Genomic DNA, 27,226 nt, shown 5'->3' with positions numbered 1-27,226 from the left:
AGAAAGGCAGCCATAGCCCAGTTGACCAGGGGCCTCCTAGGATGACTCAAGTAGAGTCAACCCAGGGGTTTGAAAGGCAAGCACGATGCATCCCCAAGCATGTGCTGACTCTATGGCAGCAGCAAGCCCTTTTGCAAACCAGCCAGCTCCGGCAGCAGCCTGAGCCAGAGAACAGCGCAAACCTGGGACCCCTGCAGAAAGGTCTGGTTTCCACCAACTTTTTACTCAAATTATTATATTTGTCAAAACCAAGACTGCCGGCTGCTTCCTGCCACTGTTTATTAATAACTATCCTCGACACAAGCTCCTTGGGGAAGCCACGGAAGCCAGCCCCAGGGCCCAGGCTGGCATCATGCCAGGCGTCTGAGACAGCCCCACGGGATGAAAGCGCTACCTTTCCCAGCTCCTTCCATGGAAAGTGAACCCCACTGTGGCGCCCTCTCCAGGTCTTTACAGGAGTCCAGGGCTCATCTTCAGTAGGGACAGATGACACAAAAGATGGGCCATCAGCATTTGGGACAGTTGCAAGATCATCCAGGAAACAGAGGACCCGAGGGGACAGGAAAACCTGCTCCAGGTGTCTGGGTAACTGGGAGGCAGAGCTGGCACTAGAGTCCTGTTTTACCAGGGCCTCCTGAGGCCAGGAATCTTTCCACTGCGCTCCCTGTATTTGTTGTTATTGTCACCAAGAAAGAGACATCGACTTCTTGCACTGTATGGTGACTCCTGCAGCAGGCAGGAAGAGTACGATTAACACGAGTTAAGGAGATGCGGGTATCTTCCTGACCTGCAGTCTAGGTTTGGGCACTGGGCCTTCTTTGCTGTGGGGTAACTGAGGGGGCCTTCTGGGACACGACCCAGCTGGTCCAGGCGCTCCCTCTGCTCCCACCCTCCCAACCCCCTCTGCCACTGGACAGTGGGTGTAGACACCTGACTGCCGTCCTGGAGGCACCGAAGGGACCAGGCAGGCAGCAGATGACGGTGGCTGCAGGGACAGGCAGCGCGCGGCTGGCGCGCAGGCACCAGGGCGCATGAGACTGGCCCGACCTCGAGCCGGGGGCGCGGGCAAGCGCCGAGAGCTACCAAACGGACGTGGCGTCGCTGCGCGGTCGCACAGACGCGCCGAGGGCCGCAGGGACGCCAGGCGGGCACTCGCACGGAGGGCAGCGGCTTGGGTTCCCGGCGGAGGCGCAGCTCTCGCCGGGCGCGGGAGGGGCGGGCGCAGGGGCGGGGCGACGCCGGCCCCGCCCTCCAGGCCCCGCCTCCGGGTCGGCGCTGGTCCGTCCGCGCGTTGTTGGTTTCGGGTTGTCAAGCAGCAGCGGCTGGGCTGCGGGGAGCCACCCGACAGACGGTGGTGGGGGTGCGGCTCGGCCATGCCCGGTGTCGCGGCCTGAGCCCCCCCTCCTCCGCAAGCATGAAGGACAGCGGGGACTGCAAGGACCAGCAACTCATGGTGAGACTCTGCACGCTCCTCCTCGCCCCCCTCCACGACCCCAGAACCAAACCTCCTCAGTCCGCGTCTTACAGACAGTGTCCACTAAGAGGACATGCAAGGGACAGGGCCTGGGACTGTCCAGAGCAACTTCGCCTAAGTCCCAGAGAACAGGTGTCCAGAAGGTATGGTGGCCGTCTACCTGAGGATGGAAAGTTAATCCAGCTCCAGCGCACAGCCCCCAAGCATCGCCATCCCCCAAACCAGAGCAGCCTCGGGGGCAAAAGTGCGCTCTGATCCCGAACAGGATGGACCTTCTGTCCTGAGAAGGAAAGTGGGGGTTTCCTCGTGAGCCAGTGGGGATGCCCCAGCAGGGGGTTGGAGTAAAGATAGCTGAGGACGACAATAGGAAGGCAAGACCCCCCTCAGCCACCTGGTGCTAGGAGAGACTCCCGGGCTGGGTAATAGCTGTCCCATGGACTGCAATGCAGACACCGTCCAAGTCGGGACTCTGAATCCAGGGAGAAGTTCTAGAAGTGGCCAGCATGGGGTTTGGGCCAGATGAGGAAGTGGGAGTAAGGGTGGTGGCGTGCAGGGACTGAAGGTAGATATTCTTGGTTATCAGCAGTCCAGGGATGGAATGAGGAAGAGGGGACGCGGTGGCTCCAAGGCCTCCACCAGTCTTGGGTAGGGTCTTTCTCTCCAGCCCTCTTTCCAGCTACCACCTTCTGAGGCCGGGGCATGGGCTTCAACACCAGCAGGTGCGATGATGTGGCTGGAGGATAAAGTTACCACCCCTGCACCCTCCGTAAGGGACCCTGCCTCCTGAAAATGCCCCAACTCCAAGAAGCCCCAGGGTCTGGAACAGCCTCTCCAGAGGACAGGGTCCCCCCCTCCGTAGAGTTCAGCCAGAAGGGCAGGGCAGGGGCCTGGGAAGGTGGAGTGGGGCCCTTAGTTTCACCCCCACAGCCGGCAGGTGTGTCCCTTTGATTAGCAAAAGAAACCCTCCCCCTTTCCCCACTGAGTTCTCTGAGGAGATTCATTCCTCAGTGACATTCTTCTGGGGCAGGAATGTGATCACAGGTGGCTGGGATGACCTGGGGAAGAGAGACAAGGGTATGAGAGTTGCCAGGGGCCTCCTGCCCAGCTGCATCCCGACTGCCAGGCCCCATCTCACACACCCCCGTGCCTGCACCTGCGGGCGTAGTGCGTCATCCACAGACACACGGTGCCGCCTGTGCCCAGGGAGCCATGGATGTTTAATTTGGGCGAGTGACTGATGCAGCCTGAGCAGACTGTTCCCTCCCCTGGGGTTGTCCCCGAGGCATGGGCCCCTGGAGAGACGGGCAGACTCGCACACAGCCTGACATGCTCTGGACCTGTTGCCCTCTGACCTAGGCAGTGACCTTGACTCACTGAGTTTTCCTTAGAACAAAGGAACCTGGGTAGCTGGACTCTGGAGAAGCCATGGCTCTGCTTGCAGGACGAAGTCCAAGGCCCTCTCCTCCTCCTCTCCACAGCCTGCATGGCCCTCTCCTTCTCACTCTGAGGTCTGTTCTTCTCTCCCAGGTGGCGCTCAGGGTCCGGCCCATCAGCGTGGCAGAGCTGGAGGAAGGAGCCACCCTCATCGCCCATAAGGTGGACGAGCAGGTATGTGGGACTGCAGCCAGGAGCTGCAGGCAGAGGCTGCTCAGACGGCCCAGGGCACCTGGGGGGGGGGGGGGCAGGAAGGGCCCTCTGGCTCCCAGGGTCTTCCCCCTCTACTCCCTGAACTCTGGACTATACCGTTGACAACGTCATCAAGGAAGCCAGGGCCTCCCCTTTGGAAGTCTTTCCGGACTGATCCTGGAAAGCTGAGCGCTTGTGTAGCCCAGGCCCTGGACACTCATCTCTCAGGTGCCGTGGCTCGACTCCATGTTAACATGTCTGCACACATTGACAGAGCTGGAGCTCACCTCCAGGGTGTTCCTGTTTTGTAAGGTCCTTGGCTGTAAACTCCCTCATGATGACAAGAGCAGAACACAGGACACAGCAGTCCTTGTCCAGTACCCACAACATGCTGGGACCATGCTAGGAGCTGGGAAACTTAAGTCAATAGAAAAGATCCCGTCCTCCCCACGACCTACAGTCCGGCGCAGGGGATGAGGCATTAATGAACTGAAACAAACAGGAGTTTGAAGCTAATGCAGGCTGTGAAAATTGCATAGTGGGCTGGAGTCGTGGCTCAGAGGTAGAGCCCTCACCTCGAACATGTGAGGCCCTGGGTTCGTTCCTCAGCACCACATAAAGATAAATAAATAAAATAAAGATCTTGTATTCAACTACAACTAAAAAAATAAATGTTTTAAAAAAATTGCATAGTGCCAGAGAATAGGGGGAGCTTGGGCTAGTCCTGGAGGTGAGGGAGGACTCCCTTAAGAGACGTGCTTGAGCTCAAACAAGTAGGAAAGGAGATAAATAGGAGTGTGCACAAGGAGGGGGGGGGATTTTGACCAGAGAGACTTGTATGTGCAAAGAGCCTGTGGTGAGAGGGATGATGATGCAGTGGGATAACAGAAAAGGCTGGCTCAAGCTGGAGAGAGGGGCAAGAGGTGTGAGATGGGGCTGGAGACATGGGCGGGGCCGGACCAAACACTCTGTGGATGCAGCCTGGATGTTTGTCTGAGGAGGCAGGTGAAGACTCGGGTCCTGGGGTGTTCAGGGTAATGATGGGAGCAGGTTTGGTGCCCGGGGAGAGCGTCACGGCGGTACAGCAGTATGAGAGTTCCAGTGGCCTCTTGCCCTGCTCCGGGGCTGTGCTGCTGGCTTCTCCTGCTGTCTTGTCGGGGTGATGTGGGGGGCTGGGCCAGGGAAGTCAGAAAGGCACCCTGCAGTGCAGAGCAAGGCACCCTGGGCCCCGGTCCATGCACCAGACTCGGTCCCTCAGGCCAGATGCAAGAGCGAGAATCAACAGACCAGGGTGGGCCCAGCCTCCAAGGCCTGCCCGCCCCTGGGCTCCCAGGCAGGTGCCCACTGAGCTGCCTCCTTTGGCTGCAGTAGTGCAGCAGGGGCCCAGCAGAGCCATTGACCAGCCGCCCGGGTCACTTCCCTGGCTTCTCCAAGGCCTCTGGGAAAGCAAGGGGACAGGGGTCGAGGCCACTGCACAGGGCGAGTGCACAGAAGGGCCGTGTAGGTCCCACCTCTGCCGGCTGTGCGGCCCTCGGTGCCGCCTCTGTGCGTGGGACAACGGTCGTAATGACTGCTTTAGAGGGCCTCTGAGGGGCCCATGTGCAGGGCTATCTAGGGCCCGGCCCAGCGGGAGCGAGTCACAGGAGCTGGTCACCCTCACCGGCTGGGCCGAGGTCCCCAGGGCTGCTGGACCAGCTCATGAAGGGGCATCCCTGAAAAGCCAGGCAGCTCAGAGCAGAAACCCCGCAGCCGAGGCCACTCCCTGTTGGTCCAGTTTTCCCCCAAGGATATCAGGTCCTTGTCTGGGGACAATGGTGTCTCTCTTGGCTGCCCCTGGCTCCCAGCTGGCCCGGGGGCTGATAAATACTAACTGATGGGAACACTCCCGTGGAGGGCTCGGCCCATTGTGCGGCCACACTCGGGGAACACTGGCTCCATTCTGTCTCCGGGGCCGGGGAGGGGCTGCCTGCAGATCCAGCCCAACCCTGTGAACGGCTCCTCCACACGGCAGAAGGCCACCAGCCGGGCAGTCCACCAGAGCTGCCCCTCTGTGGGTGGAGAGGTGAGGGAGCTCCGTCCTGAGCTCCTTCTGTCAAAGACAGCCTTGTCCTGGGGGCCTGGCCCAGCCCTGAAGCCGGCAGTTTGGGAACGGCCACAGCAAGGGCTAAGCTGGGGACCTCCTAAAGCAGGCCGTCCCCCTGACAAATGAGGCCCTGGTAGCACGGACGTAGGACATATTATGGGCCCAAGAGCCGCACGGACACAGGCTTCCGTTGCCCCCTGCTCTGACCAGCCCCTCCACGGGCCTTTCTCCAGTGGCCCTGAGATTTTCCTGGCTCTGGCCCAGAGGGAGGCTTGGGGGTCCAGTCTTGTTCAGCCTCCCAGATGAGGCCAGTCAGCCAGGTGACTCTCTCCTCCCTCTTCTAGGGCCTGGGGCCCAGTGGTCACTGGGGTGAGCCTGGGAGCTTGCCCAGGACCGCCTGGCAGTGGTGTCTCTGTCCAGCCAAGGTGTCCCTGGGCCCAAGTGGCCCGCATGGTGCCCTGCCTCCTGTAAAGAAGGTGTTGGGTGGGGCTGTCCCCTGCTTTGCGTTGCTCCCTGGGTGGTGGCTGTCATGGCTGGTGTGGCCCAGCCCCTCTGGCCTTGGGCTCTGGGCCCTGCCTCTTGCTTCCTGCTTCCTGCCTGCCACGGGGACCGGTGGATTCCTCTCCTCTGCTGGTGTCGTCTGGGGCCCATGGGTGGGGGAGCGCTGAGTGGCATAGCCTAGAGGTCCCCACCCAGGGCTCAGCCCCTGGGTGGTCAGCAGGGAGGGGCAGTGTGGCAGCCCAGCCCGGTGAGTCCTGAGGGGGAGAGGTACCGTGGTGTCCCCCACTGGCTCCGGCCTCCTTCATGGGGTCCCAGAACAACTCTACTTAGGGACAGACGTCACCGTTCTCCTGGGGACACCTGGAACTCAGGAGATGATATCCAGTCTTGCAGAGTGTCCTTGGGGACAGAGGTTGGTGTTCCTGGATTCTGGGGAAGCTGGAGTTAGGATTTGGATTTGTAAAAGGGCCAGAGTGGGTGCCTTTGGGGCCTGGGGTCCCAGGGTTCCAGTTCAGCTCAAGACAATAATCAAAAGGCTTCGCTTGAGGGTCCTTGGAGGACCCTGTGTTAGGGGGCTCATGTATTCGCCTGCTGCATGGCAGGGGTAATAGATGTTCATCCCTCTCAGGGGCCAAATTATGGGAAGGTTTCAGGCCCCTGAGTTAGAATCCTCCTGCCTCCCCCTCTCTGTGTCAAAGTGCTCCACATGGCCCCCCAGTGGCCACCTCCATATGGCCCCCCAGTGGCCACCTCCTTATGGACATGTCCCTGGGAGAGTGTGCTAGGAGCTCTGTGCCTCGGTAGTGTCTGGGGTGGGTGTGGACCCTGAAGCCAGGCCCCGAGGGAGGACCCGGGGAGGGGGAAGGGCCCAGACAGGAGGAGAAGCCACCTCTCCCTCCCACGGCCCCCCACAGCCTGCCAACCCTCCCCCGAGTCCCGGGCTGTTCCTCTGCAGGACTTAAGTCAACAGACAGTTGTATAATCCTATAATTAGCATTTATCTGCTTGCAGCCTGGCTGCCACCCTTGGTTCCTGGGGTCCTGTGGAGCCCAGGAGGGACCCTGCAGGGGGTCCAGCAACAGGACCAAGGTGGGAGGGCAGGACCAAGGGGGAGGGGAAGGAGGAGCAGAGGGGTTGGAGGGTGTGGCCATGTGGGTGCAGAAAGGAGAGCGCGGTGGAAGAGAGCCCGGCTCCCGACAGAACAGAGACCCGCAGCACTGCACCTGGGCTCCAGGGGACCCAGCCCTGCCACGTCTGGCCGGGTGCCCATGGGCAAGCCAAGACCTCCTTGGGCCTCTGTGGCCTCCTCAGAAGACGGAAGGACAAGAACCTGCTCCGCGCACCCCAGGGGTAAAGGGTGATGGCGTGGGGGGCGTGTGGCCTCACAATGTGGGCTGTTGTGAAGGGAGAAGAAAGCATTAGGTGACAGATGCTAAGAGCCAGAGACAGTGACTCCTGTTGGGCAGCTGCCTTGGGCTCCCTTGCCTGCCTGGGGGACAGCAGAGCTGCACGCCATCTCAGGCTTCTTGGCCCTGTTGCCCCCAAGAGCTGAGCACGGTGGCAAACGACCAGGGAAGGTACAGGACTCTTTGCCTTACCCCCTCGGCCATCCCCACAAGGTCCCCAGCCCCTCCCACACCCTTTGTCTCTGAACTGTTCATTCTGGACATTTAAAGAAATGGGTCATACCGTAGGTGCTCCCTGATGGCCGGCTTCTTCCCCTTCGTGTAACGGGTTTGAGGTTCACCCGCATGACAGCTGACTTCAGAACTTCAATCCTTTCCTGACTAGACACTATTCCATGGCATGGATGGATCCATCCGTCTCTGGGCATTTGGGTTGTGCCCACTTGGACTGTTGTGTGTAATGCTGTGAGGACACAGGACTCTTACCCTTATTGCCTGGATAGGATAGGAAAGGATTCTTGTTGAAAATGCAGATTTGGGGGACTGGGGCTGTGGTTCAGTGGTAAAGCGCTTGCCTCGCATGTGTGAGGCACTGGGTTCGATCCTCAGCACCACATAAAAATATATAAAGATAGTGTGCATTCATCTACAACTAAATAAATATTTTTTAAAATGCAGATTTGGGGCTGGGGATGTAGCTCAGTTGGTAGAGTGCCTTCCTTATATGCACAAGGCCCTGGATGCACTCCCCAGCATCACCAAAAAAATGAAATGCAGATTTGTGGGCCCCTCTTTTCCAGAGGTTATGATTATGTGAATCTGGAGGTGCCTGGGAATATGCATCTTACAAGCACCACTCCTGGGAGACTCTGATAAAGGCAGCTGCAGACCCACTGATAGACACACACTAGACCCCCTATCATTCTGAGTCTAGGGGTCCTCAGAGTCCTGTAGCCAGTGGAGATGTGACCAGGACATCAGTGTGATGGGACTCTGTCCTAAGCATCCTGCTGGGCCTTGGTGGCTTTACGAGCTCAGCAGACTCTGTTCTGGGCTTCTCTGTGCAGCCTGGAGACTGACAGGGCCCAGGGACCCTTTCCTAGGATCAAAGGCTCCTTTATTGACAACTCATAAGTTGGTACAATCTAAATAGAAATATGACCAGCATCAAATGCTCCTTCTTAAAGAAGAAAAAAAAAAAAAAAAAGGAAAACCAGAAATAGCTACACAGGGCTGAAATCCACCCAGCCAGGACCAGTTTTGTTTTGCTGTGCTCTGTTTTACCGTGTGGGTAAAGGGGACGTGAGCCTGGCTGGGGATGACCAGAGCCAGCCAGAGGCTTCTGGGAAGGATGGAGGCTACAGGTTACAGGAGGCTCCAGGAGGACCCTGTTGGTCCTCCCTGACCTCAAACTGGGCCAAACTGGAGGCCCAGAGAATGGATGCCACGGGCTCAGGGTCACACAGCACTGGGCCACATTTGTGGCATCCCCACCCTCAGGGACCTTCACTGCCAGCTGTGGAGGCTGGAGAATAGCCTAGGCCATCATTTTTCATCAGGGGACATTTTGCCCTGAAGGGACACTTGGCAGTGTCATAACTGGGGGCAGGGTGCTCCGGGCATGGAGTGGGCAGAGGCCAGGGATGCTGCCAGACATTCCACATGCAGGGCCACCCCCGCTACCAGGAATGACCAGAGCGGGATTGAAAGGCCCTGGTCTAGGCGCAGCTGGAAGGCCAGGAGGAGTCCTGGGAAAACTGCCATCAAAGCCCCGGCAGCTGAGTAGGTGCAGTGGGAAGAGCCCCTGGTGTGCTTTGTGCAAAGGATTTCTCACCTAGGAGTGCTAGGAAAGAGCCTGTCCCTGGGCCCAGGACCCCCCTCCTCAGCAGGATCTCACGGGCTCCCAGTGGGTGGGAATTCCAGGCGGGAATTCCACTTTGTACCTGCACAGAACTAAAAGTAGGCCTGTGGAGTGGAGGCTGTGGAGTGGAGGACCAAGCTGAGTTGGGAGGCCTGGGGCTGCTGGGGCAGCTGGGCTTGCAAGGCAGAGCCCTCTGGACACGTCCACCTTCACTCTCCTGGCCTGTCTCCTGCCCCCTGCACCACTGACAGGCCCCTGGCCACGGGCATTCCCTGGGGGTTGGGAGAGAGGGTGCTCTGCAGAGGCCAACCCCTGAGGCTGTGGGAGGGCTGGGCTGACGTGCCATCTCAGGTCCTGGCTGCACCCACAGCCCCAGGGCAGGGAGCCACCTCGGGAGGTGCACTGGTTTGCAAAGCTGCTGTAATAAAGTGGCTTTCTGCTGGGTGGCTTGAAGAACAAGTTTATTACCCCAGATCCCTGGTGGCCAGAGTCTGAAATCAGTGTCAGGGAAGGGTCTGGTCCGGGTCTCTCTCCTTGGCTCGTTGGTGACTCTCCTCACATCACCTTGCCTATGTATATCTGTGACTCCTCTTTTATAAATGGTCTTGTTGAGGGAAGGGAAGGGCCCGCCCTTCTCCCGTCAAGCCCTTGTCCTCACTCAACTGATTACAGCTGCAGCGACTATATTTCCAGATTAAGGTCACTGTCTAAGGTACGGGGCTGGGGACTTCCTGTGAACTTGGGGCAGGAGAGAGGAACACACAACTCAAGTCCTGACAGGTGGGCTCTGCTTCATGGGGCAGCCGCTGTCCACTGTTCACACCGAGAGTCAGGGGTGCGAGGCTGGGGTGAGGAACCTCGATTCTGGAACCAGCTTTGGACCTGACTGACTGCACTCTGCAGCAGTGGCTTTGGGTGGATGATTGATCCAGGCTCAGTCTTTACGGTCCAGCCACAGCAGGAGTGCCCACTCCTACGGCCGCTGAGCGCGCTGCCTGGCATGCTCAAAAGGCAGCTTTCTTCAGCAGTCCTCCCCTGGGTGCGTGCTGTGTGCCAGCCAGCGTGACATTTAGAGGGAGGCTCCCGGTGAGGGCTTGAGTGTGCTCACCAGGGGCCTGGGCGCAGGGCACGCAGCATGCTTGCCTGGGTAGATGCCTGCAAGAAGCCTTGGATCTGTCTGCGGGGATTCCTGGCAGAAGGGGCAGGAGGTGAACCCCCAGCTCTTTCCAACTCTGCGTCTCTCCCAAGAAACCTCAGCAGTCCGAGCGGAGGACCGCCACTCACAGCCTGCCCTCACCTATTTTCCTTGCTCATGCTTTTCTCTAGAACATTCTCCCCCAACTCTGTCAGTTCTCATCCGTAGGACCCAGTGCCAGCACCCTGTCTTCCAGGAAGCCCTCCCGTCCTGGCAGGATTAGGTGCCACCCTCACCTGTTTATTAAAATGACCAAGGAGTGTCAGAAGGCAGGACACCGGCCTCACTTTGTAGCCTCCTGGGCTGGCCTGGCCGGGGCTCTGCCTCCCTGATGTCCCAGGCTGGTCTCCTTAGCAGCTCCAGCCTCCTTCTCCAGCTCACCTGGCACAAGGGCTCCATTGTGTGGCAGTGGGCAGGAGGGAGGGGCCGGGGCTGGGCGCAGACAGATGGAAGCAGGCGGAGCCTCTTTAAGTGGGGACCGAGGCAGCTGTGCCGCGCAGCGCAGCGACACAGGAGCGTTCCCTGTCAGAGGAACCAGATGCCCGAGGTGCCCCTGGCAGTGCTGGAGGTCTTGGGAAGGTCACGGGTGGGGATGGGCAGTGCATGCTGCTCACCCTCCCCAGCACTGAAGCAGGTCTGGCACCTGAGGCAGGGAGCACTGGAGGCAGGAGCCCTGGCACCCGAGGTGGGAGCTGGTACAGAGGGTCGGGCTCCAGTTGCATCCCACAGGGCCCCGCGCCAGGGGACTCGAGCCGGGTTTTATCTTTAGTTGAGTCTGAAACTTGATCAGGGCTCCTGCTGCTGGCAGCCGAGGACAGGGACCAGATCCTGGAAGAGGCTTGAGGAGGTGACCAGTGGCCGGGCCAGGTGGGTCCCCCAGGTAACAGTGCAGGCCCAGACGCCTTGTGCTTAGCTCTCTGTGGCCACCAGCCTTTGGCCGGCTGGGAGGTGGCCTTCTTTCCCCTACCCAGCCGGTCTGGAGCCCTCATCTTTAACTGGTTTACCTGGGATCCCATCTGATTGGATAGGACCTCTGCCTCCTATCCGCCTCCTTTCCAATCAGATGGGATTCCAGGGTCCCCTGGCCCCTCCTCCTGGAGAATCGCAGAAGGGCCTGGGCAGGTTAGGGTGGAGTGAGCACAGGTGTGTGCCCACCCCGGGGTCCAGGAGAGAAGGCAAGGGGCTTCCATCCCAGACATAGACAGAATGCAGAGGGGAGTCTGCTGGGAGTGCCCAGGTCCTTGACCTCCTGGGACTGGGCCCCCCAAATCCTCAAGCTTGACAGCTGGAACCAGAGGGACCCACCGCAGATCTCCTAGGTCCACGAGCTCAGCTGTGCGCCCGGGTCGGGCTCCTGCCACCTCACGCCAGCCTCTGTGCCCCCTCCGAGTGGCCACTCCCTGTGCCTTGTCTTTTTGGAAGCTGTTTGGGACATCACTGGCCCTGGCCCTGCTGCTGACCAGCGAGGGAGCGCAGTCACGGTCTCTGCCTCTGTGGGGCGACGCTGACAGCCTGTCCCTTCCCCCGTTAGGACTTGGCTCGCCTCTGTGTCCAGGGTGGAATGAGCACCAGGCCCTGGGTGAGAGCAGGGAGTGAGAAGAAGGTCCAGAGGACGGGCAGGTGCGGGCCGGGGCCCCAACCCTGGCTCTGCCGATTCCTAGCAATGGGACTTGGTGCCTCAGCCACCATCTGAGAAGGAGAATCATGAATTCACATTAAAGGCTCAGTGAGGATCAGCTGCAGAGAGTGCACGAGGGGCGTGAGGCTGCCCTGCCCCTCCGGCTCGTGGTGAAGGGCCACCATCTGGCACTCTGCTGAGCTCCCCACCCCGGGGAACAGGCCCTGCTCATTCGGAGCCAGCGCTGCGGTGGCTTATTTCCCCTGGCTGTCTGCAAAGCCGGGGCCCCAGGGAGCCCAGGTGTTCCCAGTCCCCGAGCAGCACTTAGAGGTGCCAGTCACCTGGGACGGCGGAGGGGCAAGGGGACAGCGCCTGCATTGTGGGGGCCCAAAGGGACAGGTGACCTCTGTGCGAAGGTGGGGTGTCACCCAACTGCTTTTGCTTTTTTGTCTTTTATTTATTTATGTATGTTGGTGGTTCTGGGATTGAACCCAGGCCTTGGGTGTGCCAGGCAAGCTCTCTACCGACTGAGCCATGTCCCCAGCCCTCGTTTTTTTTGTCTTTTAAAAAGTTTTCTGGATTGTTTTGGTTTTGTTTTTGCTTTTTTAGCTGTTTTTCTATTTCATGTTGGGTTTTGTTTCATTTTTTTTACCCCTCTGGATTTGATGGCTGTCCTGGGTGGAGAAGTAGGTGACCTTCCCGTCCCCTGCCTCCATCTCTGCTCTCCTCTTAACAGCCCCTTGAAGGACCGCTGGGCACTTAGCATATGCTCACCCTTGTCTCTCGGGATCTTCACAGCCCTGCGGGGAGGTAGCACAGAGGAGGAGACCGATGCTCCGGCAGGTCCCAGTGCTTGTTTGAGGCCGCTCTGCTTCTGAGAGGCAGGGCTTGGATTCAGAGGCTGTCTGGGGAGTCTCTCCAGCCCCGCTTCCCTCATCCTGCACCCCCCAAACCAAGACCTCTAGGGCTCTTTGAACACCTTCTGTGGCTTCCGTGAGCCTCCACTGACTCCTCCACCCAACCCTAGGCCAGGACTCCAGCAAGGAACCAGGCCCTTCCTCTGCCTCTTCAAACAGAGCCCAGAGCAAGTCCCAGGCCACCGAGGACGTGGGCAGAGTGGAATGGCCTTAGAGATTGTTCTGGAAGAGGGGTCCCTCAGTCACCTCAGAGCAGGGGAAGAACCCAGCCAGGCCCCTCTGCACCTTAGCACACGCACACACAGAGCCCTGCAGCGGGGGAGCCTCAGCGGGCACTGGGCAGCTGTGCCCCCGGCCCAGCTCCAGTCAGGGCCCCCCCAGGCAGACCCCCGCTCAGGCTCGAAGCTTCAATCTTCCCCTCAGACACAAGTGAGCAGCCCCCAAGCCCAGCTGCTTTCTTCATGCCTGTCACCCACTGCCCGCCACTACTGTCACCCGCTGCCCGCCGCTCCCTGCCCTGCCCTGCCCTGCCCTGCCCTGCCCTGCCCTGCCCTGCCTGGGGCTGCCTGCCGAGTGTGGAGGGGCGAGGCAGCCCAAGCAGGGTCCCAGCTGCCTCGCAGCTGCAGGGAGGTGGCTGAGTCTGGGCTTCAGACCCTGATCCGGGAGTTGAGCCCCGGCCCCCACCAGCTAGCGTGTGGCCAGGCAGGTGCCTCTGCAGACCCTGAGCCCCTGTCGTCCAGCGGGAGTGACGACTGTTTCCCTGAGGGACTCTGTGGGGACAGCCAGGCTGGCTGGGTAGGGTGGCCCAGCCCCGTGGTGGATCCTCCTGTGGTACAGGCGGCACCGTGGGCAGCATGGCAGGTGGGAAGGAGCCAGGATCTGAGCTCTGCCAGGGTCTGGGGCACCCCACAGAGCTCTCTCCCTGTGGCTGTGCCCGTCTCACAGGAGCCGCTGTTTGTCATCAGGGAGGCTTCTCCTCCGGGCCTCCTAGGCCAAGTGTCCGGACCTGACACCCAGAGAGTGGACAGGGCAGGAATGGGCCCTGGGCTCTGAGGACCTGGGGTGACACTGGTCTACCCTTGGCAACCTTTGCAGATGGTGGTTCTCATGGACCCCATGGAGGACCCCGATGACATCCTGCGGGCACATCGCTCCCGGGAGAAGTCCTACCTGTTCGACGTGGCCTTTGACTTCACTGCCACCCAGGTGAGGGGGGCAGGGCCTGGAGACACTCATGAACCTTCCCAAACCTTTGTCCCACTCAGGGGCCCTGCCATTGACCCCTACCTTCCCTCCACCATTGGCTCAGTGATCAGATTTCCAGTGTCCCCATTTAGGAAGTCTGTGTGTGCCTGCCTGGCTTGCACACTGTGTACACCTGCCTGGCTTGCACACTGTGTACACCTGCCTGGCACGCACACCTGTGTACACCTGCCTGGCTTGCACACTGTGTACACCTGCCTGTCACGCACACCTGTGTACACTTGCCTGTCACGCACACCTGTGTACACCTGCCTGGCACACACACCTGTGTACACCTGCCTGGCTTGCACACCTGTGTACACCTGCCTGTCACACACACCTGTGTACACCTGCCTGGCTTGCACACTGTGTACACCTGCCTGGCTTGCACACCTGCGTACACCTGCCTGGCACGCACACCTGTGTACACCTGCCTGGCTTGCACACTGTGTGCACTTGCCTGGCATGCACACCTGTGTACACCTGCCTGTCACGCACACCTGTGTACACCTGCCTGGCTTGCACACTGTGTACACTTGCCTGGCATGCACACCTGTGTACACCTGCCTGGCTTGCACACTGTGTACACCTGCCTGGCACGCACACCTGTGTACACCTGCCTGGCTTGCACACTGTGTACACTTGGCTGGCATGCACACCTGTGTACACCTGCCTGTCGCGCACACCTGTGTACACCTGCCTGGCGTGCACACCTGTGTACACCTGCCTGGCACGCACACCTGTGTATACCTGCCTGGCGCACACACCTGTGTACCTGCATGGACACGCTTGGGTTAGCACTGCCTGCCACTCTGCACGACACAGTCACGTGGAACACTCCATGAGAGGAGCCAGAGGAGGAAGCCTGCAGCCCGTCTGGCGTGGGGGGACAGGTGGGGGAGAGCCTCAGGGATGCGGACACCTTCCCAGGGACCCCTTCTCGCCCATCTTCAGGAGGCTCCCAGGAGCAGATGGAAGGTGTCCTCGGGGGCTGTGGGGCGGCGTCTCAGGTGTCCTCAGTGCTCCACAGCTGGCGCCCTGGGGCTGTACAGTGGGATGCGTCCACCTTCTGTTCCCCCTCCTCCAGGCCTGGGCTCCTGGGACAGAAGCCTCCCCTTCTCAGGGCCAGGTCATCTGTGGCACCTGTGCTCTTCCCTGTCTGCCGCAGGCCCCTGACGGTCCCCTTTTCCCTGCAGGAGATGGTGTATCAGGCCACCACCAAGAGCCTCATTGAAGGTGTCATCTCAGGCTACAATGCCACCGTCTTCGCCTACGGCCCTACGGGTGAGGGGAAGCCCAGCAGTGGGTCAGGATTGGGGTGTCCCTGTGTGCCCCACAAGAGCCAGGCCTCTCACCCTGCATCAGAGAGCTAGTGTGGTCCCAACTGGGGTGCAATCAAAGATGGGGTGGGCCCTAACTTCCCTCAGGGTCTCAGTCCCAAAGCCTGGCCCCAGCCAAGGCCGTCACCCTTCCTGCCCCTCGCCACCTCCCTGGCCATGGGCAGTGGCCTTGAGGACAGAGCTGGGGTTACCAGGAGCACCTGCCCAGCCAGGCCTCACTTCTCCCCCACCCGGCTCTGCCCAGGCTGTGGGAAAACCTACACCATGCTGGGCACGGACCACGAGCCGGGCATCTACGTTCGGACCCTCAATGACCTCTTCCGTGCCATTGAGGAGACCAGCAATGATGTGGAGTACGAGGTGTCCATGTCCTACCTGGAGGTGAGCCCACCCAGGCTTGGATAAGAGGTGCCTAGGAGGGGCTGGCCCACCTGCCCGGAGCCAGTCCCCGGGCAGCTTCCTGGCTGCTCTCCCACGTCCCTGCCTGACAAAAAATGAGCTCAGAGAGGTTAGGCCACAGGCTCGACGTCCCACAGTAGGTGAGGGAACAAGCCTTCAGACTCAGGACTCTGTGGCTCTAAAGCCGCGCCTTGCCCATTGGCTACTCTGAGTAGCCTTGGCAGTGGGCACAGCAGCTCCCAGACAGCTCCCCTGCCCACAGTCCAGGGCCATTCCTCAAACAGAACCTATCTGCCCATGGGAGGGGGTGGGGGAGCACACCGAGGACCCGGGAGCGGGCTGGTCGCCATCTGGCTCCCGAGGGGCAGATAATCTCCCTGGTGACAGCCCAGGAAGAGCAGCGAGGCGGAGCTGCCTGCAGCAGGTCACCTGGAAACGGCAGGGCTCCCCCACCCGCCCGCGGCGTCCAGCCGTCAGGAGGCGCTCTGCCCCTGCCCACCTGTCGTCAAGGGGTCCTCTGGGTTCTGAAGCCGCGTAACTTTGGCCTGGAGCCCCCTGGTCCCCGTGGGAGGCCTCCCACCCCCACCCTGCCGTGGAAAGGACGGATCGCTCCCCAGCCAGGCTCCCCTCCGAGGACCTGGGGCCCCGAAAGCGTGACCTCCCGTTCCCTTGGTGTCCAGGAGGGCGGGGACCAGGTCCTGGCCTGGACCTCCTGCTCTTACCCCCGCCCCCCACTGTCCCTCAGATCTACAATGAGATGATCCGGGACCTGCTGAACCCCGCCCTGGGGTACCTGGAGCTGCGGGAGGACTCCAAAGGGGTCATCCAGGTGGCGGGCATCACCGAGGTCTCCACCATCAATGCCAAGGAGGCAAGTCTTGTGCGGCCAACCCAGGGCCATGCCGAGGACATGAGGGGCAGGAGGGGTGGGGGCTGAAGCAGGAGCGGCTGGCGCCCAGCTGGGGTTTGGGGGCCAAGAACCCAGAGTGGCAGCAAGAGGGACACTCCACTTGCCACCTGCCCACTGCACTGGCCAGGGCAAGGGACCAGGCTACATGGCCTCTGCACTTACACCCTCCAGAGGGCTGGGGCCACCTGCCAAGCCTCTGTGCACATGGAGGCCAGCCCACCCCACCTGCCTTTCCCAACTTGCCACATCGGATGTCCGCTACCAGGGCGGGGTGCCAGGCCCCCAGCCCCCAGGCCCCCAGCCCCCAGGCCCCCAGCCCCCAGGACCTGGCTCCTCCTCTGTGCCCCACACATCCATGGGTCCCCAAGAGCTGCCTGCCTTCACCCCAGATCATGCAGCTGCTGATGAAGGGCAATCGGCAGAGGACCCAGGAGCCCACGGCCGCCAACCAGACGTCCTCGCGCTCCCACGCTGTGCTCCAGGTGGCCGTGCGCCAGCGCAGCCGGGTCAAGAACCTCCTGCAGGAGGTGCGGCAGGGCCGCCTGTTCCTGATCGACCTGGCGGGCTCCGAGCGCGCCTCCCAGGTGAGGCCAGCCGCAGGGGGGCTGCCGGGAAGGGGGGCTAGGGTAAGGGGGGGCTGCGGGGAAGGGGGAAATGTGGGGAAGGGGGGGCTGCCGGGAAGGGGGGGCTACAGGTAAGGGGGGGCTGCGGGGAAGGGGGGCTGTGGGGAAGGGGGGGCTGTGGGGAAGGGGGAGCTGTGGGGAATGGGGGTCAGGGAGACCTTCCCCCAGATGTTGGGGGCTGGGGAGCCGCAGGGGGCAGCTTCCAGGGGCTGGGGGAGAGGATATCCCTGGGAGGTGGGGGATGAACAGGCCCCCAAGGTAAGGCACCAAGGATGTCCAGAGGGTGGGGAGGGACAGGGCCTCGGGCCAAGAGTCAGGGCAGCCGTGGGAGGACAGAGGGCCAGATGAGGAGTTTAGGGGAGAGAGAGGCAGAGCGTGAAGAGGGCCGCCAGTCACATCAAGGAGAGTAGAAGGTCCTTGTCCCTCATTTCTGGCAGCATCATTGTGCCCCACCCTAAGCCTTGCTTCCCTGACCTGTGGCCTCCCAGCAGACATGGGCCTTGGCCCCCTTCCATGGACAAACTTGGGGTTCATGGTCACCTGGGCAAGGAGGCCGGTGCTGTCGCTGTTTACACGGGAACAGAGGCAGGGGGAACGGCAGCCCGGGGAGTGAACGGGGGTTTCAAGTTTGTGGGTTCAAGTCCCAGAGGCCTTCCTGGAGGGGTGTGAGGAGGAGCCAGGGAGAAGGGCGTGTCCTCCCGCAGCTGGAGCCAGCTGGTCCTGCAGCACCAGATGGGCAGAGATGGCTCCCGTGGGGTACTATGGACAGAGCCTGGACACCGTCCTGGCGGGCCAAGAGGAGGAGAGGAACCCTCCACCCTCTACCACCCATGCCCCCTCCACACACACACACACACACACACACACACACTCTCACACACACACACACTCACACACACACACACACACTCACACACTCACACACTCACACACACACTCTCATGCACTCACACACACTCTCACACACACACTCTCACACACACACTCACACACACACACACACTCATGCACTCACACACACTCTCACACACACTCACACACTCACGCACTCACACACACTCACACACACTCACACACTCATGCACTCACACACACACACTCACACTCACACACTCACGCACTCACACACTCACACACTCACACACAGTCACACACACACACACTCACACACACTCATGCACACACACTCACACACTCATGCACTCACACACACTCTCACACACACTCACACACTCATGCACTCACACACACTCACACACTCACGCACTCACACTCACACACTCACGCACTCACACACACTCACACACACTCACACACACTCACACACACACTCACACACACACTCACACACACTCACACACACACTCATGCACACACACACTCACACACTCATGCACTCACACACACTCTCACACACACTCACACACTCATGCACTCACACACACACTCACACACTCACACTCACACACTCACGCACTCACACACTCACACACACACACTCACACACACACTCACACACACACTCACACACACTCACACTCACACTCACACTCACACACTCTGCAGCGCCCCCTGGAGCCCGTGCTGGAGCTGAACAGCCCCAGAAGCCACCTTGTGGACGGCACCCTTCTGCCCAGGGGACACAAGGACCCAGCCACTCTCAGCCCTGCCCCACGGCCTTCTGTCCACCCGCCTTGTTCAGAGGCTCCTGTTCTCACCTAGAGAGCCCCCAGGGACACCTGGGAGGAGGGCGGGCCAAGGCTCTCTGACGTCAGGCACAGCTAGGTTTCAGGGCCCGGAGCAGAGAGCAGGGCTCACAACCGGTCACCAGGGCTTGGGAGATGGCTTCAGTGAAACCCCATCCCTGCCCCCCAAGGCCCCAGCTAAGCCTTTGCTCACCCCCAGACCCGGAATCGCGGGCAGCGCATGAAGGAGGGGGCCCACATCAACCGCTCCCTGCTGGCGCTGGGCAACTGCATCAACGCGCTGAGCGACAGGGGCAGCAACAAGTACGTCAACTACCGCGACAGCAAGCTCACCCGGCTCCTGAAGGTACCAGCGGCCCAGCCCAGGCGCGGGCACCAGGGCCGGGGCTGAACAAATAAGCAAATCCAGGAGGTGGCTCGAGCCTGATCCCAGCCCTCGGGAGGCCAGGGCCCGAGGATCACCTGAGCTTAGGAGTGTAAGCCCAGCCCAGGCAGCAGGGTGAGACCCGACTCAGAAAAGACAACACAGAACGGAACAGCCAGCTGCATCTGAATCTCAGATAAAAAATGTCGTTTCAGTGTAAGTGTGTCCCATGCAATATTGGAAACATATTTACACTTAGAAAAGAGTTTTCATTCATTGTTTATCTGAAGTTCAGATGTACCTGGGTGTCCTGTATTTCATCTAGAACTCCAACCAAAGGGTGGCAGCAAGAAGGGACAGCAGCTGGACCTGACCCCCTTTCTAGGACTGCGGGTCCAAGAGAACTAAGAGCCATCTGGTCGGCAGACAGTCTATCTCACGGCTTAACTGTCCCCTCCTCTGTGCAGGGATGCCCAGGGCCTTATGTTCTAGGGACATCACTGAGTGCCCACTCCTGTCTGGGCCCTCTGTCCAGCATTTCACCCCACGAGTCCTTTACTCTTGTCCGTGACTCTTTGAGTTGGGGGGGACGTCTCATTTGCAGATGAGGAAACCGAGGCACAGAGGAGTTGAGGTGTTCTCCTGGGGCTCGCACCACAGGGCAGTAGAAAGAGCACAGAGGTCTCCTGGTCAGCACGGCCACGGCTCTCATGCACGGGCGTCACCTGCTGTGGAGACTGCATCCACGAGGCAGGGAGGTGGGGCAGAGGCAAAGGACTGCCATCTACCAAGGCAGGCAGCTCAGGATCAGGAGTGAAGTAGCTTGCGTCTCACAGCTGGCAGTGGCCGAGCCCGGCCTTTCCTCCTCCTGTGCTGTTTACACCACGTGGTGCCCAGCAGCCAGGCTCCACGGGGTGTGCGGGCGAGAGAGAAGGGGGCAGGGGAGCACGGGGAGCAGCCTGCAGGAGGCATTGTGACACTCCAGTGGTCACCGGGACCTCACTCCCCACCCCACCCCACCCCGCAGGATTCACTGGGGGGCAACAGCCGCACCGTGATGATCGCCCACATCAGTCCTGCGAGCACCGCCTTCGAGGAGTCCCGGAACACCCTGACCTACGCTGGCCGCGCCAAGAACATTAAGACCAGGGTGAGGGCAGGCCTGGTGGCGCACACCTGTGATCCTAGCCACTCGGGAGGCAGAATCCCACAGGCCCTCTTTCTGCCATCCCCCACCTGGGCCCTCGGCCCCAGCCCTGAGGTCCGTTTGACCTCTGCGTTTCCCCGGCACCTCGTCACAGTAGCCACGATAAGAGGTGGTGGCCCTGACGGCCCTTACTCTGGGCTCTTCAGCCTGTGATCTCATTCAGTCCCCACATGAGGCAGGTGTCACTGCTTCCTCAGTGCACATTTAGAACCACAAGGCTTGGGGACCTTAGGTGACTTGCCAGCTGGTCAGAGATAGCGTGCAGACTGGAGCTGGGCCACCTGTTGGGACCCCTTCCGCCCAGTAAGAGTCTGTCCCAGCCTGTCCAGGTGTGGAGCAGGCAGCGGGTGGCTGCAAGGCAGAGCTGGGAACCTTCTTCCAGCACTGAGACCCCTGTCGCTGTCGTGGGGGACTGAAGTTACACTCCTGTTCCAGAACTTCCTGGGGGGAGGGAAATGCTTCACTGATAGCTCAGCAGGTGCAAGGGCAGAGCTGAGTCCAGACAGGGGGTGGGCAGTGGGCAGGCCAAGGGTGGACAGTGGGCAGGCCAAGGGGGCCCTGGGGCTTCAGTGGTGCTCTGAAGACTGGAGAGAACATTCCAGAAGTGTGGAAGCAGGAAGCGCAGAGATTCTGAAGGTGGGAAGGAGATGGTGTCTGTATGGGCGCGGGAGACCAGGATAGCTCCTTGACTATGGCAGGAGTGGAAGCAGTCAGAGGTAGCGGTGGGTGCTGAACCCAGGCCCAGGGCTCAGGCCCTCACAGCAGGGAGCCTGCAGGTGGATGAGCAGAAGGAGAGGCAGGCTGGGTGGCTGCAGCCCTCTGCTCCCATCCCCTGCTCCCCACAGGTGAAGCAGAACCTGCTCAGCGTCTCCTACCACATCGCCCAGTACACCAGCATCATCGCTGACCTGCGGGGAGAGATCCAGCGCCTCAAATGCAAGATTGACCAGCAGGCTGGGCGGGGCCAGGCCCAGGGCCAGCTGGGGAGGGGTGACATCCGCCACATCCCAGGTGTGCCCCAGGCAGCAACCCTCCACCAGGTTGTCTCTCCCTGCTCTGGGGACAAGCAGGGCTGGGTTCATCCAGACCCTGGCTCTTTCTGGCTGGGTAGGCTTGGGCTAGGCACTCAACCTCTCTGAACCATCTAGCCTTCCCCTGTAAATTAAGATCACCATCTCTGCTTCAGAGAGTCGGACATTAGGTGGGATCACACAAGTGAGAGACTCTGAGCATTTAGCTGTGCAGGATTTAACACTGGAGGTGGCCACTGTGGTGCTATGGGGACATGTCTGCCACCACTGGAAGGGGCACATTCTCTCGCAGACTTATGTGTTTGCTATGATGTTTTTCCAACATGGCAATGGCATGTAGGGTCACCTGTGTGTAGCTGACACACAGGTGCTTGGCGCTAGCAAAACCCAGTTCCTATGGAGGAGCTGGGGCCACCTTTGGGCCACAGACTAACGGCACCCTGTGGGAGTGTATCGAGGGAGGATAAGGTAATCCAGGAGGTCCTCCTGCAGGAAGTGGCTGCACAGGAAGTGGGGGCAATGTTTTGGGAAGAAAGTGTGGAGAAGGCCCTGGGTGGGCACAGACCTTCTTGGCCTGAGCCTGTCCCCTCCGCCGACCTCCCCACCCGCCACCAAGCAGCCGAGGTCCAGCTGCACAGGGGGCAGGGCGAGCAGGACGAGATGGGGCCGCTGCGGGAGCAGCTCATCAGCGCTTTCCAGGAGCAGATGGATGTGCGCAGGCGCCTGCTGGAGCTGGAGAACCAAGCCATGGAGGTGCAGATCGAGACCTCCCGCCACCTGCTCACCATTGCCGGGTAAGCACCGCCCACACAGCCTCCAGGTCCCGCCCCCGGCCTGGGAGGGAGGAGCTGGGATCGTAGGCACACACTGTCCCCAGGCCTGACCCTGTGTCTTCCTGGGGGTGGGGCTGTGGCAGCTGGGAGCATGAGAACTCCCGGCGGGCCCTCAAGTGGCGGGAGGAGCAGAGGAAGGAGTCCTACACTAAGGACGACAGCGAGAAGGACTCAGACACCGGCGATGACCAGCTGGACATCTTGGAACCACCTGAGGTGGCCTCGGCCCGGGAGAGCATCGCGGCCCTGGTGGGCAAGCAGAAGCAGCTGCACAAGGAGAAGGTGTCTGGGTTGAGGGGAGGGGAGTGGGTTTAAGAGGCAGGCGAGGAGGGAGACCTAGGAAGTCAGACCACAGATTCTGGGTGACGTTGCTAAACTCAACCTCTCTGTGCTTCACACTTCTCATCTTTAAGTGGGAGCAGTCATGATGCAGCCCTCACTGGGCCGTTGGAGAGATTAAAATCAATGCCTGGCACACACCAGAGAGTCAAGATCAGGGCTTTCCCATAACAGGAGCCTCTGTTCTGGGGTTACCCGAACTGGGGGAGGGACTTCAGGGTATAATGAGACCTGGGGGCTAGGGCTCAGCAACTAGTTATCCACCTGGCTCCAGGGTTGGGTGGGTGGTCCGGGCGCAAGAAAGTGCGCAGAGACCGTGTTGGAGCAGCCCCTGGTTGCAGGCCCAAGATACCCCTTCTGAGGGTTGGCCTCGGCATGGTGCCCTAACCCATTCCTGGAGTTCGGAGGCTGGAAGGGCGAGGACAGGCGGCCACTGCCTGGTGCTGATCGCCCGCTGCCGGCAGCTGGCGCTGGAGCAGCGCTGCCGGGAGCTGCGCGCGCGGGGCCGGCGCCTGGAGGAGACGCTGCCGCGGCGCATCGGCTCCGAAGAGCAGCGCGAGGTGCTGAGCCTGCTGTGCCGCGTGCACGAGCTCGAGGTGGAGAACACAGAGATGCAGTCGCACGCGCTGCTCCGCGACGGGGCGCTGCGCCACCGCCGCGAGGCCGTGCGCCGCCTGGAGCAGCACCGCAGCCTCTGCGACGAGATCATCCAGGGTCAGCGGCAGATCATCGACGGTAGGGCCTGCGCCCCGCGTGTCCGCAACACTGGTGGAGGGCCCGCAGGCCCGCGCTGAGCCCTTCCCTCCCCCTGCAGACTACAACCTGGCTGTCCCCCAGCACCTGGAGGAGCTCTACGAAGTGTACCTGCGGGAGCTGGAGGAGGGCAGCCTGGAGCGGGCCACCATCATGGACCGCGTTGCCTCCGGGGCCCTACAGGTGGGCGCCTGGCACGCGCCTGGGCACGTGTGCATGTGATGAGGGAGGGGCTGCCACCCAGGGCAAGCCTGGAGAGTGGGTGGCACCAGGCTATCTGGCACCCCAAGGAGGTGACTTCTTTCCTAGTCCAACCAAACTTTGCCAAGCCTGAGTGAGGTCCCCACCCCTGGGCATTCCACGCTGACGCCTGTCCCCACCCAGGGTCTGAGGGCCAGGATTGGCCACCTGAGATATCCTGAATGGCCCCAGATGCCCTCCGAAGAGACCAGGCCACCAGCAGCACCACTAAAAAGCTGCCTGACCGACCACAGCTTAGCCCTGAGGATCCAGAGCCCAAGGCCTCCCGGCCTAGGTTACAGGCCGCGTCCTCTGCGTGCTCTGTCACCCGGTGCCGTTGCCTGCCCCAGGACCAAGTCTCCTGACGGCCTGCCCCTGCTCTTTGCTTCCCCAGGACAGCTCCTTGCCCAAAATCGCCCCAGCAGGAGCCACACTGACCCCAGACTCTGACCTGGAGAGTGTGAAGACGCTGAACTCGGAGGCTCAGCACCTGCCGGGCAGCACACTCCCGCCCCTGGGGACGGACAGGTGAGGCAGCCTGCTGCCAGCCACCTGCTGTGTCCTGTCTGGGATGCCAACGCTGATCTGTGCTGAGTGGGGAGACGAACTAGAATGAAAGGGAGGGAGTGGCACAGGCCTGGAGCTGGGACTCCCGGGTTCTCTGTCCCTGTGGGCCAGCAGCTTCTCCCTGGGGTGGGGTGGGATGCCATAGCCACCCCGTCCTCTCTGTCAACTTCAGTGACGCCCACCACGTGTTCAAGGCCAGTTCCCGGGCCTGGCAGGTGAAGAGCTCCTCTGTGCCCACCCCGCCTCCCATCCAGGGTGGCAGCCTGGTGACCCAGGAGGTGAGTTCTGGGCACCTGTTGGCTCCAGGAGCTCTACTGCTGGGTTGGGGGCTCAGGGGTGGGTACCCAGCAAACAGTCTTTGCAAAACGGCCACCACCTCTGAGACCCTGCAGCCCTGCTGAGTGGGGCATGGGGTCCCTGTTCAAGGCCTTCCTTTTCCCAACCACTTCACCCCCAGGCCCTGCCTCCAGACAGCCTGGGTAGCCATATCACCTCTTCCCCAGACAGCAGCGAGAACCTGTCAGAGATCCTCTTGTCCCACAAAGGTGAGCTGCCCCCTGCCTGCCCTGCCTGGCACCCTCTAAATTGCTCGGCTTGGGGGTGGGAATGTGGCAGTGGAAGAGCGCACAGGCCCTGGGTGCAGTCTCCAGCATGGTGACTCACACCTGTAATCCCAGCCACTCAGGAGGCTGAGGCAGGAGGATTGCAAGTTCAAGGACAGCCTCAGCAATTTAGCAAGGCTCTAAGCAACTTAGCAAGACCCTGTCTCAAAAAATAAAACGGGCTGGGGATGTGGCTCAGTGGTAAAACACTTCTGGGTGTTTTAATCAGTCAATCACCAGTACAAAAAAAAAAAAAATGATCAGTTCACCCAGCCCAAAGCCCTTTCTTGTTCTCTACCCTGCTGAATGAGCCCATGCATTGAATGCTGCCACTCTATAGAGACACCAGTGCCACCTGCTCAAGGACACATAGAGATGAGGGCACAATCAGAAACTGAAATGGGGACACCTGCACTTTGAATCATGCCCCCCCCTTCCCACTCAGTAATCATTCTCTGTTGTTCGTCTAAATAAGCCTGTGGGGTTAGTTTTCCCACGCCATTTACAGAGGAGTGTGTCTTAGCCAGCAAGCCAGGAGTCCTGTTTCCTGCTCATTTCTGCCAGGCAGAGATGGGGTGTAGAGTGGCCCTGACCCCATGTCCTGTGCTGCAGAGAGGAAAGAAATCCTGACTGGTACCAAGTGCATCTCGGTGAAAGCTGCCCGGCGGCGCTCTCGGGCCCTGGGCACGGAGGGGCGCCACCTGCTGGCGCCTGCCATGGAGCGCAGCAGCCTGTCCCTGCACTCTCTGAGCGAGGCTGATGACGCCCGACCACCAGGCCCACTGGCGTGCAAGCGGCCACCCAGCCCCACGCTGCAGCACGCTGCCAGCGAGGAGAACCTGTCCAGCAGCACAGGAGAGACCCCGTCTCAGGCGGTTGGGCATCGAGGTGGTGGCCCCGGGTTCTGGCTGCGCGGCCAGAAGAAAAGCCCAGGCAAGAAGAGGGAGGAGTCCCTGGAGGCGAAGAGGAGGAAGCGGAGGTCCCGGTCCTTCGAGATCACAGGGCAAGGGGTGAGGTGTCTGGGTACCTTCCTTGTGGGTGGTAGCTCAGGGCTCGCTTCTTCCAGAGCCCCAGGGCACTTCCAGCCCTGCACACCCTGGGCTCCGCCCTGCACCAAGCCTCCGACAGAGGCTGGCCCAGGAGCCGGGCAGAGCCCTGTGTCAGACCCTCAGGCAGTGCCTGGCCTCACCTCACTGTTCCCGACCACCACAGCTCTCCCGCCCCAAGACACACCTCCTGGGGCCCCGGCCCTCAGAGAGCACCTCGGACCACAAGACGCCAGTGGGTGGGCACCCAAGCCCTGGTGTCAGGCACCTGGGAAAGGTCACGCTGCCTTTGGCCAAAGTCAAACTCCCCACAGGCCAGAACACAGGTCAGTACCCTCAAGGGAGGGAATGGGGAAGGGGAGGCCTTGGCCAGCCCAGGGAGGGGCATATTGAGGTCCCTGCCCCTAGGCCTGGCCCTGACTGGGAGCATGCTTCCTGACAAACGTCATGGGACTAGCAACTTGGGCTACCCTAGGGAGTCAAGGCCACTGGGCAGTGGGGATGCAGATGGCAGGGCATTTCTCTTCTGACCCTGGCCCTTCCCTCTTGTAGGCCCTGGAGACCCTTCAGCCCTTACTGTTCCCCCCAACCCAGCTGGAGTTTCCCGAAGGGTTACTCGTGGACCCCACCTGCCCCACGGGTCAAGCACGCATGGCAAAGATGGACGCTTCCGGCACAACTGAGGGCTCCTGCCTGGAACCAGCTATTCTGCCCCCAAGGCTGAATGGGGGGGGTGTAACAGGGAAGGGGAACTGGACCCTGGGCATTGGTGGTCAGGTGGAGCAGGAGCTCAGAAGGTTGGGGCTCCTGAGACCCAAGGGTTGCGGGGGTGTCTGCGCAGCCTTCCATGCTTCCAGTGCCGCAGGGAAGGGAGGCGAGCCCAGAGCCCCCCAGCCCTGCTCAGAACACTGTTGCCAAAACCCTGCACACACCTGGGTTAGTCCTGGCCTTGGCGATGGGGGAGGGAACTGCAGTGGGATGGGCTCCTGGGCCCACACCTGGGGCCAGGGCATTTGGATGGTTGGGGAGGGGCTGATGGTACTTCACGGGTGATGGCTGGAGGTGGGGAGGGAATCTGGTTTTGTTACTTGGATATGGCTTTTTTTTTTTCTCCTTCCTTTTTGTAACAATAAAATCCCGTTTGGTTTGATGGTTGAGTTGCAAACTAGACCTTATCTGAATGTCGAGTGGGCTCTGTGGTTGGGTCCAGAGGTGGGGAGGAGTCAGGACGAGGTCACTCCAACCCCAGCTGTGAGGGAGAGCTTTGTGGTCAGCTGGATGACCGTTCAGCCAGCAACACCGGTCTCCTCCTGGCTGGCTGCCAAGACACTGGGAGGAAGGGG

At 60.8% G+C, this 27,226-nt stretch overlaps 1 protein-coding gene across 2 annotated transcripts; it reads left to right on the top strand.

Moving 5' to 3' along the window:
• The first annotated feature begins 1,235 nt into the window (after positions 1-1,235).
• Kif19 (kinesin family member 19) lies at positions 1,236-27,035 on the top strand. Of its 2 annotated transcripts, none has more exons than XM_040268499.2 (20): positions 1,236-1,453; positions 3,002-3,082; positions 13,777-13,887; positions 15,120-15,207; positions 15,508-15,644; positions 16,408-16,533; positions 16,962-17,156; positions 19,101-19,247; positions 20,293-20,415; positions 21,318-21,483; positions 22,120-22,297; positions 22,420-22,618; positions 23,140-23,410; positions 23,490-23,611; positions 24,063-24,196; positions 24,408-24,513; positions 24,693-24,780; positions 25,450-25,847; positions 26,050-26,209; positions 26,436-27,035. In XM_040268499.2, exons 1-20 carry the CDS (start codon positions 1,415-1,417, stop codon positions 26,564-26,566), a joined length of 3,000 nt encoding a protein of 999 aa, XP_040124433.2. In that variant the 5' UTR covers positions 1,236-1,414; the 3' UTR covers positions 26,567-27,035. The 2 variants fall into 2 exon arrangements, with proteins under 2 accessions (XP_040124433.2, XP_005336033.2); XM_005335976.4 differs by having other exon boundaries at positions 1,238-1,453; positions 22,123-22,297.
• Positions 27,036-27,226: the final 191 nt, after the last annotated feature.

This window comes from Ictidomys tridecemlineatus, chromosome 3 (assembly GCF_052094955.1).
Source record: "Ictidomys tridecemlineatus isolate mIctTri1 chromosome 3, mIctTri1.hap1, whole genome shotgun sequence".
NCBI lineage: Eukaryota > Metazoa > Chordata > Mammalia > Rodentia > Sciuridae > Ictidomys > Ictidomys tridecemlineatus.
Note: the sequence above shows the minus strand (reverse complement) of the source record. Positions and strands in the feature narration are given on the sequence as shown.

Excerpts from the sequence above, each read along its gene's own strand:
- Kif19 (XM_040268499.2), top strand. The coding sequence starts at position 1,415 with ATGAAGGACAGCGGGGACTGCAAGGACCAGCAACTCATG. Across the intron at positions 15,208-15,507 it reads CTTCGCCTACGGCCCTACGG|GCTGTGGGAAAACCTACACC; the intron begins GTGAGGGGAAGC and ends GGCTCTGCCCAG. Across the intron at positions 24,781-25,449 it reads GATCCTCTTGTCCCACAAAG|AGAGGAAAGAAATCCTGACT; the intron begins GTGAGCTGCCCC and ends CCTGTGCTGCAG.